Source organism: Fulmarus glacialis, unplaced genomic scaffold (genome assembly GCF_000690835.1).
Source record: "Fulmarus glacialis isolate BGI_N327 unplaced genomic scaffold, ASM69083v1 scaffold14694, whole genome shotgun sequence".
Classification (NCBI taxonomy): Eukaryota; Metazoa; Chordata; class Aves; order Procellariiformes; family Procellariidae; genus Fulmarus; species Fulmarus glacialis.
Window position 1 is genome coordinate 17,735 of NW_009208836.1, and position 18,180 is coordinate 35,914.

The following is an 18,180-nucleotide window of genomic DNA, read 5'->3' on the forward strand; positions in this document are numbered from 1 at the left end:
TTAGTGAGTGCACCTACTACTTTTCTATGTATAATTTCCTGTTATAGGATGCATACATACATTTCATTGCTCTTTTGTGCTGTTTACAGTAATTGCGGTTTAGGGTCGTAGTCTAAGCTTTGGTAATTTTCAGCCAAGGTTAATCTGGAAAGACATAGTGATGAAAATACCAGTAATAATATCAATAGTAGTTACTCATCTGTATTTGTGATATTGAGAAAATAATTATTTAGTATTTTAAAACAAATGCTTGTTTCAGTACCCTAATACATTTCTGTCTCAATTGCAATTAATGTCATGTACCAGAAGGTGGAGTAACATGAGATTGACAACTACATTTGCTAGCACATAGGCAATGTACTTTTTCCTTAAATACATTGATTCTTCACTTCAGTGATATTTATTGCAATAAATATTTAAAAGCTTAATCTGCTGTCAGTTTTTCATGGTGGGTATCAAAACTGCTATTGTTGCCTCCAGTATTATTGCAAAAGAGTGCTTTAAGCTTCAGAGTTTCATATTTCGTGTCAAGTCATGCATTTCTTTCTCACAGGGATTCTAAGGATATTGGATGAAATGTTGGAATGTCGAAGCATCATACAAAAGAGTTGCTTGTTGGTTCTTCTTTATAGTAACAACAATAATAATGTTTTCCTTCCATAGAAGGAACTATAATTCCTAGGAACTATGGTCATGCAATATTTTTGGTTCCGTATTAGTTTAAAATGTTAATTTAAATGTGATATATGTCTAATCTTGATGATTCTGGTATCTTTATTTACAATTTCCGATTCTAAACTGCCGTTATCTCCTTCCTTTTCCTTTTTCTCATATTCAGGTTTTCTTCAGCTACCATATTTTTTGTATTGCATTGCTTTGAATTTCCACTTTCAACAATATTTTTTTCTCTTCTTTAGTCTATCAAAAAGTCCAACAACCAAAAGATCTGTCCTTTCTTACTGTTGTGAGCATACCATGTATGTTTTTCAGCTCAAGATACATGCTGTTGATGTAAGCTGCTGTTGATGTGCTGCTGCTCAAATCTGCTTTATTTGCAATTATTCCTCAGTTTCTTTCCATCCATACTTTTGGACCATACATATTGCTGTATACCAAAATCTTCATGCTTTTACATTTAAGTTTCTAATCAGAACTTAATTTGTTCTCCTGCTTTCTGCAATTAACTTCTGTTCCTCTACTCTTTCCACTTCTACTTAAATCTCAACTTTAAAATGTTCAACACACAAATTCTCACAGAGCAGTAATTCAGACCCTTTTATTCATTGTTTCTTTTTTGGTCCCTTTTTGTGTAGTTCAGTTTTATGGGGTCTCAATGGTCTTTGCCCTGAACATTTTTTTGATTTCTTCAAATTTCATAAAAGAAAAAGTTTTAAGTCATTTACATTTTTTCTCTTTGCTCTATGTTACTATGTAGGCTTTGACATCAGTAGTTAACTACAGGGAGCCCAAGTCGATCTGCAAAGCACCTGAGTTGGTAAGTGATGTATATCATCGTAGAAAGTAATAATACTTTTTTATAACTGTCAAATTAGTTGGCATAGGGTCCATCACATGAATATCCATTTCTCACACTAAGTCAGCCTCAGGTGTGTATTTCAATAGTAATAAATAACATAACCTGCACACATATTTTGTGGGTGTGCAAAATTGGTGGAATTGTAATTTTTGACACAGAATTTGTATTTTCTGTGGGTGTAGTATATGCCATTTACCTAAGAATACAGCCCTTGTAATACAACATGAGACTATAGACTGTGACTTATTTCATGCTTTAACTTTTGTGTACAAGTTTAGAATACCTTGGCATACATTTGTTCTCAAGCTTGACAAGTAGGTTTGGGTTTGTTTTTTCTTTTTTTAACTTGAGCTGGCCAAGTATTGTGACAACTTGTTGAAGAAATCAGCAAAAGGAATGACAGAGAATGAAGTGGAAGACAAACTTACAAGTTTCATTACTGTTTTCAAATACATTGATGACAAAGATGTATTCCAAAAGGTAACTTTTGATATTCAATAAATGTTAAAACGTTGCATTTAAGAATGTGGTTATGCTTTTAAAAATCCTCATATCTGATTTTTTTTTATGCAGTTCTATGCCAGAATGTTGGCAAAAAGATTAATTCATGGTTTGTCTATGTCTATGGATTCTGAAGAAGCCATGATTAATAAACTAAAGGTAATGTGATACTCTTCTAATGCAGAATAAACAAACATAGGAGTATGTAATGTTGAGAGGGAGCAGCAGAGGGTGCCAGAGATAACTTAGCAATCAGTAGAACCTGTTTCCAATAGCTGAAAGGAAAAACTAATTTCTTGGTAGTCTGTGAAAGATAGATGGCCAAGTATCACTTAGGCGTTAGATTTTTATGAGGTTTTGGGTTGTATTATTAAGTGTGTTCAAATAATTCATATTTACAATATAAAAGTACCAAGGACTTTCATAAACTAGCTCTATCTTTCAATTTTATAAAATAACATTGTTCATATAAATCAATGTATAGAAAGTGAAACTAAGATAAATCTGATAGTTTTCTTTTGTAATGTTTGTTTTCTATTGTATCTAGTGTTCTCTAGTGTAAATATTATAACAATGCTCTGCTGACTAGATTTTCATGTTTTAGTAGTGAATATGCATAATTTATCTAAGTACTGTTTTCACTGTGAAACCTGTTACAATATTTCTTCACAGCAAGCCTGTGGTTATGAATTTACGAGCAAGCTCCATCGAATGTATACAGACATGAGTGTTAGTGCTGATCTCAACAATAAATTCAACAACTTTATCAAAAACCAGGACACAATTATAGATTTGGGAATTAGTTTTCAGATATATGTTCTACAGGTACTAATGTATGTTTATTACTATTGAGTTATTTGTACTTAATTTTTATGTTTTGATAACAAATGAACAATTTTTCTAACTATGAATACTTCTCGTATGGAAACTGACACCTTGTGATCATTGTGGAATAATTTATTTTCCTAGTTTTTCTTTTTAAAATTAACCCACTAGCACATAAACAGTAGTGATGTAAAATGACTTGTGTTCTTGTCTTGAATCAATACCTCAGTGGGGCATGCATAATGAGTAGTAAAAAATGAGCAGTAAAACTTTGGGTCTAAATTGAATGTCTTATGGCATAATACACACTATAGATCTGTTTAATAGTGTTATGTTTTTCTTAATGTATCTATTGTATAAAAATGTTAATGCTTTTATTTTTCCTGATACCTTTAGGCTGGTGCATGGCCTCTAACTCAGGCTCCTTCTTCTACATTTGCAATTCCTCAGGAACTGGAAAAAAGTGTACAGATGGTAGGTTAGTAGGAGGCTTCTTGTAAACATGTGGAAAATGTAAAATAACTCCAAATAAAAGATCACTCTAACAGAGAAAAACCTGAGCTGCTTCATTTTGTTTGTAAATCATGGCTATCCTGTTTCCAGTCCATATGAAGTTTGGAAAGGTGACTCAAATGACATACTGAATTTATGTATGTATTTGCATAGCTTTTCCTCATTTTTCCCATCTGTCTTCTACACTTTGTGATTGAGGGAGATACTAATAAATACAATCAGATGAACTGGGTTGATTCTTAGCTTAAAAACCAATTCCTAATCTTTAGATAAAAGAAGATTTTGTTTCTAATATTAAATCTGAACAGATTTAATAGCAGATTAAAATGCAGATACAGATTTCTTGTCCCATATTTCATAGGAGCCATTCAAAATTAAGCTTCATACAAACTTCTTTAAAGCTAATTTTGCAAATTCTCAAAGCAGAAAAGGTTTTACTTTGGCCACATACTCTCTTTTTATGTGATTATTTCTGCTTTGTAGAGGTGGAATATTTTATTACTTTTGATTATATTATTGTGTTCTAAATGTTATCGGTACAATGTTTGTGTTAAAATACAGAATATGTGTGTTGATCTTTGCTAAAGTGTATTTAATGGTGAAGTACATTTTAGGCAATAAATATGCCTAAATAGACTTTGCTAAAATGTGTTTAATGGTGAAGCACATTTTAGGCAATAAAAATTTCGTATTATTGGACATAACAGATTTTTTTAAGCAGGTTTTATAACTTAAATTGCTATCTGATCTAAATTATAATGGCAAATGTCTGTTTCTGTGGTGAAGGAGCTTTTTCATGTATTACTACTATGTATTAGAACTATTTATTCTGCTTTTATTTCCCCTGTATTACGTGGCCCTTGGTTTTAGCAATATAATAGTTTCCAACCCATACTATGGGATCCACAGAAGGTGATTGATGACATTTTGCTCTTCTTTGTGGGTTTAAAATACGGGTATTGTCAGTTGTGCCTCAGTGGAAAATTGTTATGGAGTTGTGTATTAGAAGCAGCTCAGAGTCTGGGTTGCTTGCCTAGCTTCACTGTTTTGCCAGTTCAAAGGAGCAAACTTGTTCATGTGTCACCTAGCTGGAATTAATGCTCTAAATTGCACTCATAATCTCCTGAGGAAACAGAACATGACCTTGGGGAGTCTTTAAAAAATTGACATCATCTGTCTTTACTGTCAAATTTGATCATTTGACCCATGAAGAGAGAGTTCTCTCAGGATTCTGGCCAGGATTTAGAAAGAAAAAACATTTTGCAGTTGCACTCCAAAGTATTGGAGTACCTCTGTAATTGGACAAACTGCTTAGCAGCTTTTTCAGGCTCTGAGACTGCTGGAGCTTCCTATAAATATATATTTATTTGAATACAGATACTGGTTTTCATACTACATAAGCTTGTGGGTGGAAAAACACCAGATTCTTAAAGAGGTCACAAGTCCCCCTTCTTGTATTTTCCTTCGATGTTAATCAGCGTTGCCAGACCAAATCAGAGTAAGCCAAATTGATGTGTACACAGTGTTGGCTACATGGGGTGTAGGGAGGTTTGATTCAATTTTAAGGAAAGGTTCTTTGAATCTGCTTAAGTTTTTCTCATTGCCAAAAAATAGCTAGACCTTAAATTAGGATTAGTCTGCAAGCCGCACTTTCTTGCTTCTTTCAGATAGGAAGTATGAGAGCAAAATTTCTGAATTTTTTTCTTTTTAAAAAAAAAAACAACAAAAAAAAACCCCAAAAAACAAAACACAAACAAAAAAACCCAAAACACCAAACCTGCTTAAATACTAAAACTAAGGTTTAGCAGGCACTTGCCAATATATGCAGTCTGATTTATTCTTCTTGGCTATAGGAATAATACGTAGGATTAAGGTCAAATTTGTATTTTAATTTTTCTGTTGGATTTTCAGCCAAATTTCAGTTATTTTCAGAGGACATCCAAGAGAATGCTCTAGCTACTAAAATGCTACTAAAAATCCCCATTTTTATATTTCTCCTTACAAGCAAAATGATCAGACTCTTATATTACATATGTTAAAATAAAATCTGATTTTTACAAGCCTTGCCATAAACTTCTACTTTAGTCTTTGGAGAAATTCTTCTTTTCCTTCCTGTTGGAGTAACTTTTCTGCATCAGTTTAGCCCACAGAGTAAGTAAGCTGAAAGCCATGTCCTCAAAAGATTCCCCCCCCCATTCTGGAATATCTTCATTTGTTCTTCAAAATCCGGTGCTTCATTTCGTTTCCTAGGAATTTTTCTTATTCTCCCTCCACTGCTTGCTAGTTTCCAGGAATGGCAGGATTGATGGACTGCATATAATATGAGAATAAGATGATTTTGCTGCTTCTCTGTAAATTTTATTTCTCTTATACAGTCCACAGGTCATTTATGCCCTTCCTTCTTATATTCTCTGTTGGTGAAAATGACATTTAAATGTACATAAACATAGCTTTGAAAGAATCTTCTAGGAATTGCATTCCTACAGTCTTCTGGTCTTATTTGCAGTAGCCAGTTTGTGCCATTTAGTGCCAGATTTCAAACTGGCTAATTTTCACTTGCACAAAACCAAAAACTTCATTTCTTAGAGAGGAATTTTAAAGTTGTTTTTAAGGCCTTTTCTTGCTTAGAGGTAATTTTTTTCATATTCCTGTTCTGATATATATTCGTGTGTGTATAATTTAAGTAACAGTAAAAAATGCTTTCCAGAATGACTGATGTAGCACTTCTCATAATGACAAGAAATTCGTGTAAAAATAAAAAAAAAGAAGGAAGAAATTAGCATTAATACTAATGCTAGTTTTGCATATAAGATTTTTAAAATACTGATTTTGAGAGGATGCTTCAATTTTTGGGTGTCAGAACAACTTTGAAATGTTACTTCCTAAATCATAAATGTGTGCTGCTTTGTGAAAATAGGTTTTGGAAGGTTTCACCAGAAATTTGAGGATCTGTAGTCACTTCTTGATTCTGAGATGTTTGCAAACTGTGTGGTTGTGTCTAGACTGAAACCCAAATTGGAAGATGGCAGAAACCATGCCCACTTTCAAGCTTGCTCTTTTGGAATTCCCCCTAAAAATATGTTCAGGAATGTAAGATGAGTTTCGTCATGAAAGTCAATGTGTAACTGACCATGGGAAATACCTGTTAACTAAAAGAAGGATGTTGTTAAAAAAAAAAAACAATAGTAAAATGGATTTTCTGAATTGATTTTAAATAGGATATCAAAGCCATGGAATATAGAACGATTTCACCAAGGTGAAAAAATAAAAATACACTTGTTTTTATATGGAATTGGAAGGAACAGAATAATAAAACCCAATAAGATTGATTGCTAAACCTCCTAGAAATTCTTCTAAATTCAGTAGAGTTGATACTTCTTTGGAACACTGTTTAACTACAGTATTTTATGCTTGAGAGTATGAATGTGTCAACAATCTTTTTGATTTAGTCATCAAGTGATATGTTAATATTAATATTAACATCAAGTAGTTCAGTAAATGACTGTTGTTCAGTCCATCATCCATCTTCTAAAGGAAAATGCTGTCATGAATTGGTCTGCAATGTTTGCGTCCAATATGGTGAACATAAAACCAGTATTTCTTCACTGGGGTGGTAGTGTGATAATAAACTATTGTAAGTAGTTAGATGTGTGACTAATTGAAGTTCATTTTGTTTTGCAGTTTGAATTATTTTACAGTCAGCATTTTAGTGGAAGGAAGCTTACTTGGTTACATTATCTTTGTACAGGTAAAAATAAGTGCTTTGCTAAACTTATGCTCTGTACAACTGACAGTATTTGTTAAAAGTACTTTTCAAATGGCAACATACTTTGGAGTTGGAACATTATGATTCATATAGAGTCAACTGACTTATTTTGCATTATAAATTAATTTAATATTTGCTGCTTAGTATTTCCAAAATTTACGTTTTGTAAACTTGCGTATGTTATCTGTGATTTATTAAATCCAAGTAAAACTAGAGTTATACATTCTTAACTACAAAACAGGACTGCAGAACTGCTGAGTTAATAACAATTGCCCTGGAATTGTCTCTGTAGTATCAGATGTCCCTTAGCTGAATATTAAATAATTTTAAGAATGCATATTATACTGTTTTACTCAGATATGTAGGTATCTAAGTAAATACATATATATATTTACTTATGCTTACATTTATTATATAGCAATATATGTTAAAAAACATCTTAGAAGAGATATAAAATTGTAGCTTAGTTTAGTAAGTATCAGTCAATCATATTTTACTTCAAGTGCTTCCAGTATCAGGCTTTAACGACTGAGCACCAAAACATGTTATGTGGAGGTGAAAACCAGGCTAGCATACAATATAATGTAATGAAAATTTAGTTCTGATAATAGAAGGTTGCCATTAACTCATACTCACTTTCACACAGAAAATCTGAATCTGCTTTCAGGCAGATTTCTTCAGTGCTTTTTTTTTTTTTTTTTTTTTTTTAATTTCTGGGGAATTTAAAGAATATAAGAATATTGTGAAAAATTTTACTGGACAAGTCTTTTATTTTGCTTTTATTTTGTTTTTAAATCTTTCCTTGGAACAACTTTCCTGTAATCACTATTCTGTGATTCTGTGTAAGCTGTTACTAATTGAAGTTTATGCATCGCACTGCGCTGAGGCTATTTGGAATTTCCTTTTTTTTATTACTATAAATTATATTGCATTATTCAAATTGAACACTGTAGGTTTCCTTTTTCCTTGAAAACATTACTGTTCTAGTAATCATAATCAGAGTTATTTTTGTTGCAGACCACATTCTGTTTGTATAAATTCACAACATCAGTTTTCATCTTCCCATTCCAAGTGTTAAATGCATACTGATGTGTGAATTGAATGTCTGGAAATGTAGGAGGAGCTCTAGTAGTTAGGCTTCAGATGACTTTTCAGCACAATTCATCAGTTTATAAAATACTACTTGTATCATTACAGGTGAAGTAAAAATGAATTATTTGTGCAAACCTTATGTAGCCATGGTCACAACATACCAAATGGCAGTGTTGCTTGCCTTCAACAACAGTGAAACTGTCAGTTACAAGGAGCTTCAGGATAGTACACAAATGAATGAGAAGGAACTGACAAAAACCATCAAATCCTTACTTGATGTCAAAATGATCAACCATGACTCAGACAAGGTATGCAGTAATGGTATAAAAAAGTTTCATATTTTCAGTTTTGTGATTCTACTATTTGTTGAGGGCTTTTTTTAATGTAAAAGAATCCACTGTTTGCCTTTTTTTCCTAAACTGTATTATTGACCCTTGTGAACAATTATGAATTTGTATTTACAAGGAAAGAGACAGGAAGAAGTAGACTATCTTTGTTTGCTCTGTATGCTTATAACAGCATGGTATGCTGAAAAGGTAATAATGCTAGGACTTTTTATTGTTTCTGTTGCATTTCATCCATATGGCTTTAGACTCACTGCTGTTGGAGGGTAATACTCTTTAAATACACCACTTTCAAAGTTGTACTGAATCGTGAGAAGGAGCCTGAGTAGTAAACCAAAGAGTCTTATACAGGTCCTGAAAAAAATAATTGTGGGATTAAGAGACTGAAAGTAACAGCAACCATGTTCTTGCTGACACATTACGGGAGGAGGAGGGAGGAGGAAGGGGAGCAAGGGGGGCTTGTGTGAGGGGATTTTTCTGCAACTAGCCAAACTCCGTCATTCCATTAGTTTCATGGAATTCTAGTAATATTTGAGCTTTGTTTGTGGTTAAGGCAATGGTTGATACAGGTTCTGTTTTTGAGTCTGCCTCATACTTCTGTACAACCTACGTGAATCCAGTTACCCTTTTTCCCATACTGCAAAGGGCACAGATGTCTGTTAAGAAACACTACAGAAGTGCCTGTGCATTCCATACAAATTTCAGCATGTGCTTCCAGCTAGCCCAGAAAGCCCAAGTTATTCAGACAGTATCAGGCAGGAGAAACTGAGATAAACTGTTCGCTTCGCTTAGGAGAAGAAATCCAAAGCTGCTCTGATAGCTGCTTTTTTTTTTTAACCAGGAAAATATTAGAAAATGGAAAGTGAGATCACAAGGAAGATCTGATGGTTGGCTGAAGCATAGGACATGCTTCCGATATCTAGAAATGAGCTGAGGTTGAAACAGTGGCTGGGAAGATGTCTGTTAAACCATGGGTGAAATATAACACTGGGAGCTATTACAGAAAACAGTGAGATTTTTCATAATCATAGAAAGCTGCCCATTATTTAAAGGATTTACATTTATTTATATCTGCCTTATCAGGTTTGGCCAGTCTCTTTAAGCATACGTCATTGAAGAGCAAATGGTATAGCTTTCCAAGCCTTTTACCTTTTAATGTTTACCACTACGTTTTCTGATTCTTTAACTTGCAGGCTATTGTGGTCAAACATCTCTGCTAATTCTATTTTCCTTGCACTCCATCCAGCAATGTGAAAGCTGATCTGTAGACAGTCTGTCAGCTTACTTATTGAATAAGCCAGTGAACTGTAGTGGCTTAACCAGTGAAATTAAATACACTAACTTCTCTTTACCTGTATCTGAGCACAGAAAAGTACAGTGTATTAAATGCTGTAGTTTGCTTTTGTTTGGTTGGGGTTTTTTGAAAGAGAAAAAAAAAGAAAAAAAAAAAACTTTTGGCAAAATCTTTGTTGGTTCATTAGAATCATGCTTTTTGAGTTCATGCACAACACAATTTATTTTGGGTTATACTCAACCATGTAAGCACAATAGTGCTAAAATTTAATGTTAGCTTATATTTCTTAAAGCTGTTGATCTTTGCGTTTTTATGTTAAATTTTCTATACTATGCCTGGATATTATAATATATTATAATAAAGAATATTTGTTGCAGAATATAAAATTAGAATTAATATTGTTTTGAGTATATATTTAGATAAATATTGACTGTGTTTACTAAAGTATTTGCACTTGAGGCAACCATGGTTTGGCAAGATTCCAAAGTCTAAGAAGCCCAGTAACTTTATTCTGCTGGAAATTGGTAATACTTGTACAGACTCGTGCCTGGAAACAGCACAGATTGGTCAGGTCATCCTGTTGGTTGAATGTAAAGGTGTTTGGACTGCAGGGAGTAGTTACTGTTTATTGAAAGAAACGGACTTTTACATGTGTGGAAAAGAATTGAGATTCTGACAGGAAAAATTAGAAATGTAGAGATAGATATGGAACTGTAGAACAGTTTGTCAACTGTTTCTGCTATAACATAACAAAATGCTTAGATGTGTTTCCTTAAATTCTGGAAGGCAACATTAGTAATAGTTGTGAAAGCAACAGCTCTCTCTTGAGGTTCTGCCATAAATAAATGCAAATCCTACTTTCTTTGAAGGGAGAAAATGAGTTGAAATGGAGAGTGTTTGCAACTAAGATAAGCTGTCGAAGTATTAAAACTGAAATTGCTTTAATCATATTGACTTGTTAACAATATTCATGTGTGTCAGAGTTCTTTATAGTGTTCTCTAAAATAGACTTGATTTTTAGGTTAGTTAAACTGCAACTTAAAAAATTGCCCTGGTTCAAGTGGCATTTTAGAATTTCCAACTACAAATCTGCTGAAGTTGTTTGTATGTATGCAAGCCCCTAACTGTGATTTTTCAAAGTAAATTGTTATCATTGTCTTGTTCCATTTCTGATTTTTTAAAAAGATTCTTTATTGCAGGAAGATATAGAGACAGAGTCTACGTTTTCATTAAATATGAACTTCAGCAGTAAACGAACAAAATTTAAAATTACTACATCAATGCAGAAAGACACACCACAGGCAAGTATTCTTTGATGTTTCTAGCTTGAACATATTAGGAAGCTTATTTTTCTAAAATTGAATTTATTGTATTAGTTTGGTGTAAGCAGACATAAGAGTCCTTGTGTAAGATTTACATCACTGTAAAGAAATTGTTTAAGTTTAAAGCTTAAGCACTGCAAATTTTTTTGTACTTAAAATATAGGCCGGAGAAGATGGAATAGGGAATATGAAAGAGGAAGAAAAAGATAAAGAAGAGGCATTTCTCTTGTACCAATTGGGATTGACATTTAGCTTGTCTTATCTAATGAGACTTTTTTGTTCGTGGTGTTTATAAAAGCAGCTTATTCCAGGAACAGCAGAACCAATCTGCTTTCCTATGGTTTTGTGTCCTTCATCAACTAAAATTAACTCCAGTGTTGATAATCCGTGTTGCCTGTCTATCTCCTAAGACACAGGATTTTGTACAAGAAATGTATGCGCTTCCAAACTCAATACATTATAGTAAATTCTGTCTGCCTTTCTCCTTAGCAAAAATGCTGGTTTGAATGTCTCTCTCCTACCTTCCCGCTGACTTTCATGAAACCTGGTATTCTTGATTTATGGAAGTACTTTGCCTGGAGTTGAATTTCACCTAGATTTTTGTATTAATTGACCACTTCTAATAAAGCAAAAAGTATAGATTCAGGATACTTTTATGAAGTGTTTATTGATCTGACTATATTTTAAGCATTACTGTTCTTTCTATATCGCAGGAGATGGAGCAGACCAGAAGTGCTGTAGATGAAGACAGAAAAATGTATCTTCAAGCTGCTATAGTCCGTATCATGAAAGCACGTAAAGTGTTGCGACATAATGCTCTTATTCAGGAGGTAAGATGAAATCCTCCTCTTAAACATGATTTGATGAAAATCTTACAGGTTAGTTGAGTAAATCATCTGACCACAAAACTCTCCCATGTCAAAACTAATACTTCAGTGAAATTAGTGAGAATTTCATGGAGTCTACTTTGAACTGCGGTACTGGGGCACTAGCTGTGATCCCTCAATCTTGAAATGTGTCTTAGCACTAAAGCATTAAGTGCCTCTGTGCTTGCTCTTTCCTGTTGGGTGGTTCTATGCCGACAGATGTCGTATCCTGTAAGAATCATTGCCAGAGCTATAGGTTCAATTGAAAACCTGAGTATGGGTATTCTAGGTATGGAATTCCCATAGAAGCACCTAGCCAATTTTGAGCTCTAATTGTGATTTTATTCTAATTCATGGCTTAAATTTTAAAAGTTGTCTTAGTACGTAGACATGCATTTCTTGATCTCCCTTTTCCATTAAGTGGTACAGTTGTCTAGATTTTTTAGATTCTAGATTAATGATCTGTGAACTGTGACAGACTGGCTGGGAAGGAAGTGCTATTTCTTTTGTTTTTCTCGCACTTTCCCATCTGTGCTAGTTGCCTGCCTAATTGTATTTCTTACTCCAACGTAACCTTTGCTCCTACCAACCAGTTCCCATTTTTAGTTTTCTCAGCCTTCCAAGGCATTCATTCTTCAGTCTAATTCATTCCTGTGTCTCCTGAACCTTGCTGGATAGCCTCAGAGTGGACTGCTGGGAGAGGGAATAAAGATTCTTGCTTTATTGGACCATTTTGAGCATGGAGGTGGAGAGGCATTCAGTCACTTTGAGATCTGCTGTATGTTTATGTCTTGTGGTGATGGAAGGAAAGAGTTTACCACACCCACCACTTAATTTTTATTTCCTAAAAGAAATAAGCAGCTACAGAGAGCTTGGAAGCCCAGAACTTGCAATGTGAGACATCTTAAAGGTTTTGGATATTGTAATAGTGCTAACAAAAATACTCTGAAAGGTAGCTTAATTTAGCAAACCTGATTTCGAATATCTAAAAGATGAGGCAGCGTAGGTCCTGATTACTACTCAAAATCTTTGGTTATTTGGTTTCCTGTTACTTAAATCATCCATGCAATTATAATTAAATCCTGTAGGAATTTACAATTAAAACTAGAAGATGGTAGGCAAGCCCTGTTTCATCTTTGAAAATACTTTTTTTTCAAATTCTTAGAAAAAGTTTTCAAAGTGTACTTTGCTTGAGTCCAGTTTATAATGGTGGAATAGATTACAAAAAATCCTTTCTGGTTGCTTCTTCCTTTGTTTAACTCAGGAGGCACTATCTGACATGCCTCTGCTGCATTTTGCTCTTGCAGTACTCTTGCAGAAAAGTATGGTCTATTAACATCAGGAGCTTTTTCATGCTTTGCAAGAAAGGTGGATATTTTGATTGTTACTCAGTTAAAAACTAGGTAGAGAGTAAAGTTGGTGCTCCATTTATCTATCGCCAGCCAAATCCACCTGTTTTGTTTTTTCACCTTGGCTTTTAACTAAATTTATGACTCTCTTGAAAATAATTTCTTTTATCATTTAGTCTTTAGTTCTCAATTTTGAATACTACTTATATCCTAGATGGATTAGAGCATTTAAAACTGAAGGCTAGGCTTTAAATAGTTAATATCTATGCTGCAGTGTAGTGTGGGGACTTGATGTAGCCTTGAATGAGCAATTGTGAAACCTCAAGCAATAAGGTGAAGCAGTATGAAAAAATCCACTAGGGTTAATTTTTCCTTCTTTTTTGCACTCTGAATTAATTTGTGTCAATCTCCATGCTGCCTCAGCTAAACTGTTACTGGGACCTGAGCTTGATTCTTTAAAATGTTAGGTGTCCTCTCTACAGTCTGTGATATAGATGTACTCTTAGGCACTTATTATTGCCAGGTTTTAGAGCAAATTGTGGGGAGACACATTTTTGTATAGTTAATGCTTAAACACAAAGATGGAAATCTCATGTTAAGTGGAAGTTTTTAGTTATGTCTGCATTGAGCTCAGTAACTTGTTTTGCTTCATGTTGTATGAATAAGGCCAAACTGCCAGGTGGTTCTGAGTTGAACATGCTCAGCTTTCTCACTAGACTGACCTTTATTAAAAACTTAATAACCATCACTTCTATTAAACTTTTAGAGCATACATAACTAACTTCTTGGCTGTCCAAATTCCTTTTTTTTCCCCTGTAAACCTAGTAGTAAGATTTGATTTACCGTCAAGAGCCTTTTTATTTCTTAAAACATTCATTTGTGATATTGTTACTAATTATGGTGACACTGTTACTTTTATCATGATGTTTATATACTTATGTATAATGTATTCACTTAAAATTTCTAGTCTGACTTCTTGAGGAGTAAGAATGAATCTTTTGAAAGGAGTGAATGGTTAATATTTTCTTGACTCATTAATATTTTTTCTGAGATATAACGGCAGAATTATATTGTTATTAGAGGTATGATTCAAAGACCCCTAGCCTTAATGTAGTTAGCTCTGATTCTAACAGTTAGACTCCAGCACCACACATTTCATTTAGGATGAGGTGTCCAAGAAAATACTCAAGGCCCTCAGTAGACCTCTATATGTTAACATGTGGTCTTTGCTGAATTGTTAATTGTGTTAGATACACCCTGATAGTTTTGCTTCTAGCTCCATGCTGCAGTCGCTTGCAGGATGAGGTAGCTTTTCCCTTAAAATGAGTAAGGTCAGTGGGAGTAGTGGAGGGAAAACATCAGTGCAGTCATTCCCAGAAAATTTTTTATTCTGACCATCAGGTATTTGTATCCAACCTTCTTATTTGTATTATCTTTAATAAAACAAAAACCAAAAAAATCTTACCAATACAAAATCCTACCTTTTCTTCTCTCTGTCCTAAGTAAATACATGAAGTATGATGATGACAATCGGTTTGAGTATAGGACTGAAGTTAGGTGAAATCTGAGCAGACCTATCAGCTTGTTAGCACCAAGTTTCTTCTCATTTGTACTGCTGTGGAATGTACCAGACCCTTGGCTGCTAGCCCGACAAAGCTTGCTCTTTTGAGCTTTTTGTTTTCTTTGCTGGGTGAATTCTACCTGGTGAGTTCTGTTGGCTCACAGAGGGCTCCAGCAAGCTCTAGAGCTGGGACAAAGCCAGCTGTGAAAAGTTGTAAAGAAAACAGGAAATCCAGCTGAAATAAAAATCACTTTTTTTACAGAACAAATGAGAAACTACAGGCAAAATATATTGTGACACCTGAGTAGTAAGATCTTTTGTTTGAAAAATTTTCCAAGTTAATAGATACGCATATTCTGTTACTACACACCATTTTCTCCTCTTCTCTACATGAGAATGAGCAAAACTGAGAACTACTAAGAGACATCTGAAGTTTTGCCTGCAGTGGCAGTTTCTTCCACAATACATATATATACATTTGTTTTTACAATAAATAATTTTTTACTGTATGTATTGCAAAGTTCCAGCATAGCCAGATGGAACTTGCCAAATCGAAGGGCTATCTTCAGTGACTGAGGAAAGAGGTTCATCCTGATTGTCTCAAATTGTATAGGAAAGGAGGTCAGTGGTAGGGGGACTCCATTTACACTTTCCAGACACCTGAGCAGTTCGAGTGCCTTCCAGGACCAGGTATACAGCACTGCAGGGGATCCAGCTCACATCTCATATCCTGGCAACTGCAACAGCAATGAAGTAGTGTAACTCTACAAAATGATTACTATTTGGGCCGTGTCTTTTCTGATGAAAAGTGTCATCTAGGGCTTTTCAGCAAATTTCCTGAAACAGGAGTGGTTTTTTTGTCTTGCAAATTTGATTGTCTAGTGCAGTAAAAGTTCTGAGGATAGGTTGCATTTTTAATATATTTAAACTGTGCTATCAATAAGGTCTTACTATAACATTATAGTCAGATTTTTTGGTAATTTGCTATGTACCTGTTTACATGTCTTTTAAACATGTCTTTTTAATGCTGTAAAGAAAACACAGGTTTCATGAATCTTTATTAAATGAAAATATCTTCTCTATCTTTTTATGATAACAAAAATGGTGATGGATGAGAAGAAAATTGTGTTCGACTTTAGAGGTAGTTTTGAAAATTACAATCAAGTGAAATTTAACCATTCAGAATTGTATAAACTATTATGAAAACTAAGATTAACACATTCTTCAGGCATTTAATTTCCAAGTAAGACTGACGTAACTCAAACAAAATTTGGGAGTCCATAAATTAAATATTCCAGAACAATGAAAGTACATAAACAGCAGTAAAAGGGACCTAGTCTAGGAAGAGAAGTCAGTTAGCAGAGCCAGCATGGAAAGGCACATATGGATTTACAAAATTTTCACTTTGCTTAAACTGTGATAATAATAAAGTGAAGAAATGTGTTAATATTAGATTAATTTTTAACCAGAATATTTATCTTCATTTGTACTGTGACAAATTAAGCAAGCAAGAGGATTGAAAAGATCTGGTTAACATGCAGGCAAACTAACCAATGAGCTGAACAGTTGGTTTAAGTGTCCTGACACTAATGTATAGAGAAGCTTTGTTGACTGTTATAAATGAACTATTCCAGGTTTATTTAATCCTGGCTTTAAAAGAAAAATATACTGAGTTTGCGTTAGTGCCCTTAGCGAGTATTTCTGTAGCATTTTTAACTGTTGTAAATAAAAATAACACAAAAAACGTGTCTTTCTTTTGCAGGTAATTAGCCAATCAAGAGCTAGGTTTAACCCAAGTATCAGCATGATTAAGAAGTGTATTGAAGTTCTGATAGACAAACAGTACATAGAGCGAAGCCAGGCCTCTGCAGACGAATACAGTTATGTAGCATGATGTTGCTATCCTGCAGGTATGATTGTAAGGAGATCATTGCTGTCACTGTTTGGTGTGTTCCTGTGGGAAGAGGCAGGCCTGTGCTTCCATAATTGGTCACTTGGCAGCCCCTGTTTTTCTGCTGTTTACAACATCACCAGTGCCATGTCATGAGCGTCAATGAAAATGCCTATAGATATTTCAAGCTCATGTCATTATGACATTTCTTAAAACTTTACTAAAAGAACGAGTGAAGTATTGCTGAAATGTGGAAAATTGGTTGGGTACCATGCTTTTTTTTTTCCTCCCCTTTCACGTTTGCAGTTGATGTTTTTTAATGTATCTTAAGACAAAGTAAAAAAAAAAAAAACAACAAAAAAAACAACAAAACAAAAACAACAACAACAAAAAAAACCCCTAAATATTGTAATATGACAGATAACCTAATAATTGTATCTACATTAAAATGTAAAAATAATGACGAACATGATACTGCTGCTTGTCAAATAAAAAAAAATAAAGTTATATAATGTGTCTCGAATGATTGTAGAAATGAATATAGCATTAATGTCTGTAAATACTATTCAGACCTGGAAGAGTAAAAATAATGTTATGTGTTTGGGTTTTGGATAACCTCAGAAGTAGATCTGACATAAGAACTAATTTATATAAAACTGAATTCCAGGTATGTTATGTTTGATGTGATTATAAAAAAATACTTATGGTTAAGTGTTAACACATCTTGTTTTCTTGAGATTAGGCTAACTTACATTCTTAGTGCCTGAAGGCCTACTCTGTGTCTCTTAATCTCACACTGTAGGAATATGTTACAAGAGAAAATAAACAGACATTTGAGGGGATTTAAGTGGTGTAGTTCACAAACAGTTAGGAATGGTTATCATGAATATCAAAGATACAGTTCAGTGGCTTGTGAAACCACCCTATTAATGGGAAAGAATATAGCAGACTGGTAATTGAAAAAATGTTTCACTAATGCATTGGGTAGAAACACTACATGGATAGGTACCTGTGTTTGTTTCCACATAAGCCCATATGGTTTTTTTCTGTTTTCCTGCCTAACTCATATGGTTGTATTTATCCTATTTTGTTTTCCTCTGCCCCAATTAGATTTCTAGCTATTTGGGCAGGACAAGAAATATGGGCTATTTGATGTCCTGCATTGTTCATCAGGGATGGCATGGTGACAGTTCACTCTCACATAAGCAGAGTATAATTTTAAAAGGTACTAACTCTACCGCTGGAAGTAATTGGGGTTTCAGTGAACACACTGAATGCCTGCTGTGGAAAAGAGCTTCCTCATGGCTACGCCTGCAATT

General features: G+C 34.0%; 1 protein-coding gene across 1 annotated transcript in view; it reads left to right on the forward strand.

The window, feature by feature from the left end:
* Positions 1 to 17,199, forward strand: part of CUL2 (cullin 2) — a gene marked incomplete at its 5' end in the record, with an annotated part of 33,600 nt that extends 16,401 nt beyond the window's left edge. The window contains 10 exons of the mRNA XM_009576652.1: positions 1,436 to 1,495; positions 1,889 to 2,017; positions 2,111 to 2,197; positions 2,711 to 2,863; positions 3,260 to 3,337; positions 7,058 to 7,124; positions 8,340 to 8,542; positions 11,072 to 11,173; positions 11,908 to 12,024; positions 16,733 to 17,199. Coding sequence (XP_009574947.1) covers positions 1,436 to 1,495; positions 1,889 to 2,017; positions 2,111 to 2,197; positions 2,711 to 2,863; positions 3,260 to 3,337; positions 7,058 to 7,124; positions 8,340 to 8,542; positions 11,072 to 11,173; positions 11,908 to 12,024; positions 16,733 to 16,864 — 1,128 coding nt within the window. The remainder of the gene's footprint in view (positions 1 to 1,435; positions 1,496 to 1,888; positions 2,018 to 2,110; positions 2,198 to 2,710; positions 2,864 to 3,259; positions 3,338 to 7,057; positions 7,125 to 8,339; positions 8,543 to 11,071; positions 11,174 to 11,907; positions 12,025 to 16,732) is intronic.
* Between the last annotated feature and the right edge of the window lie 981 nt (positions 17,200 to 18,180).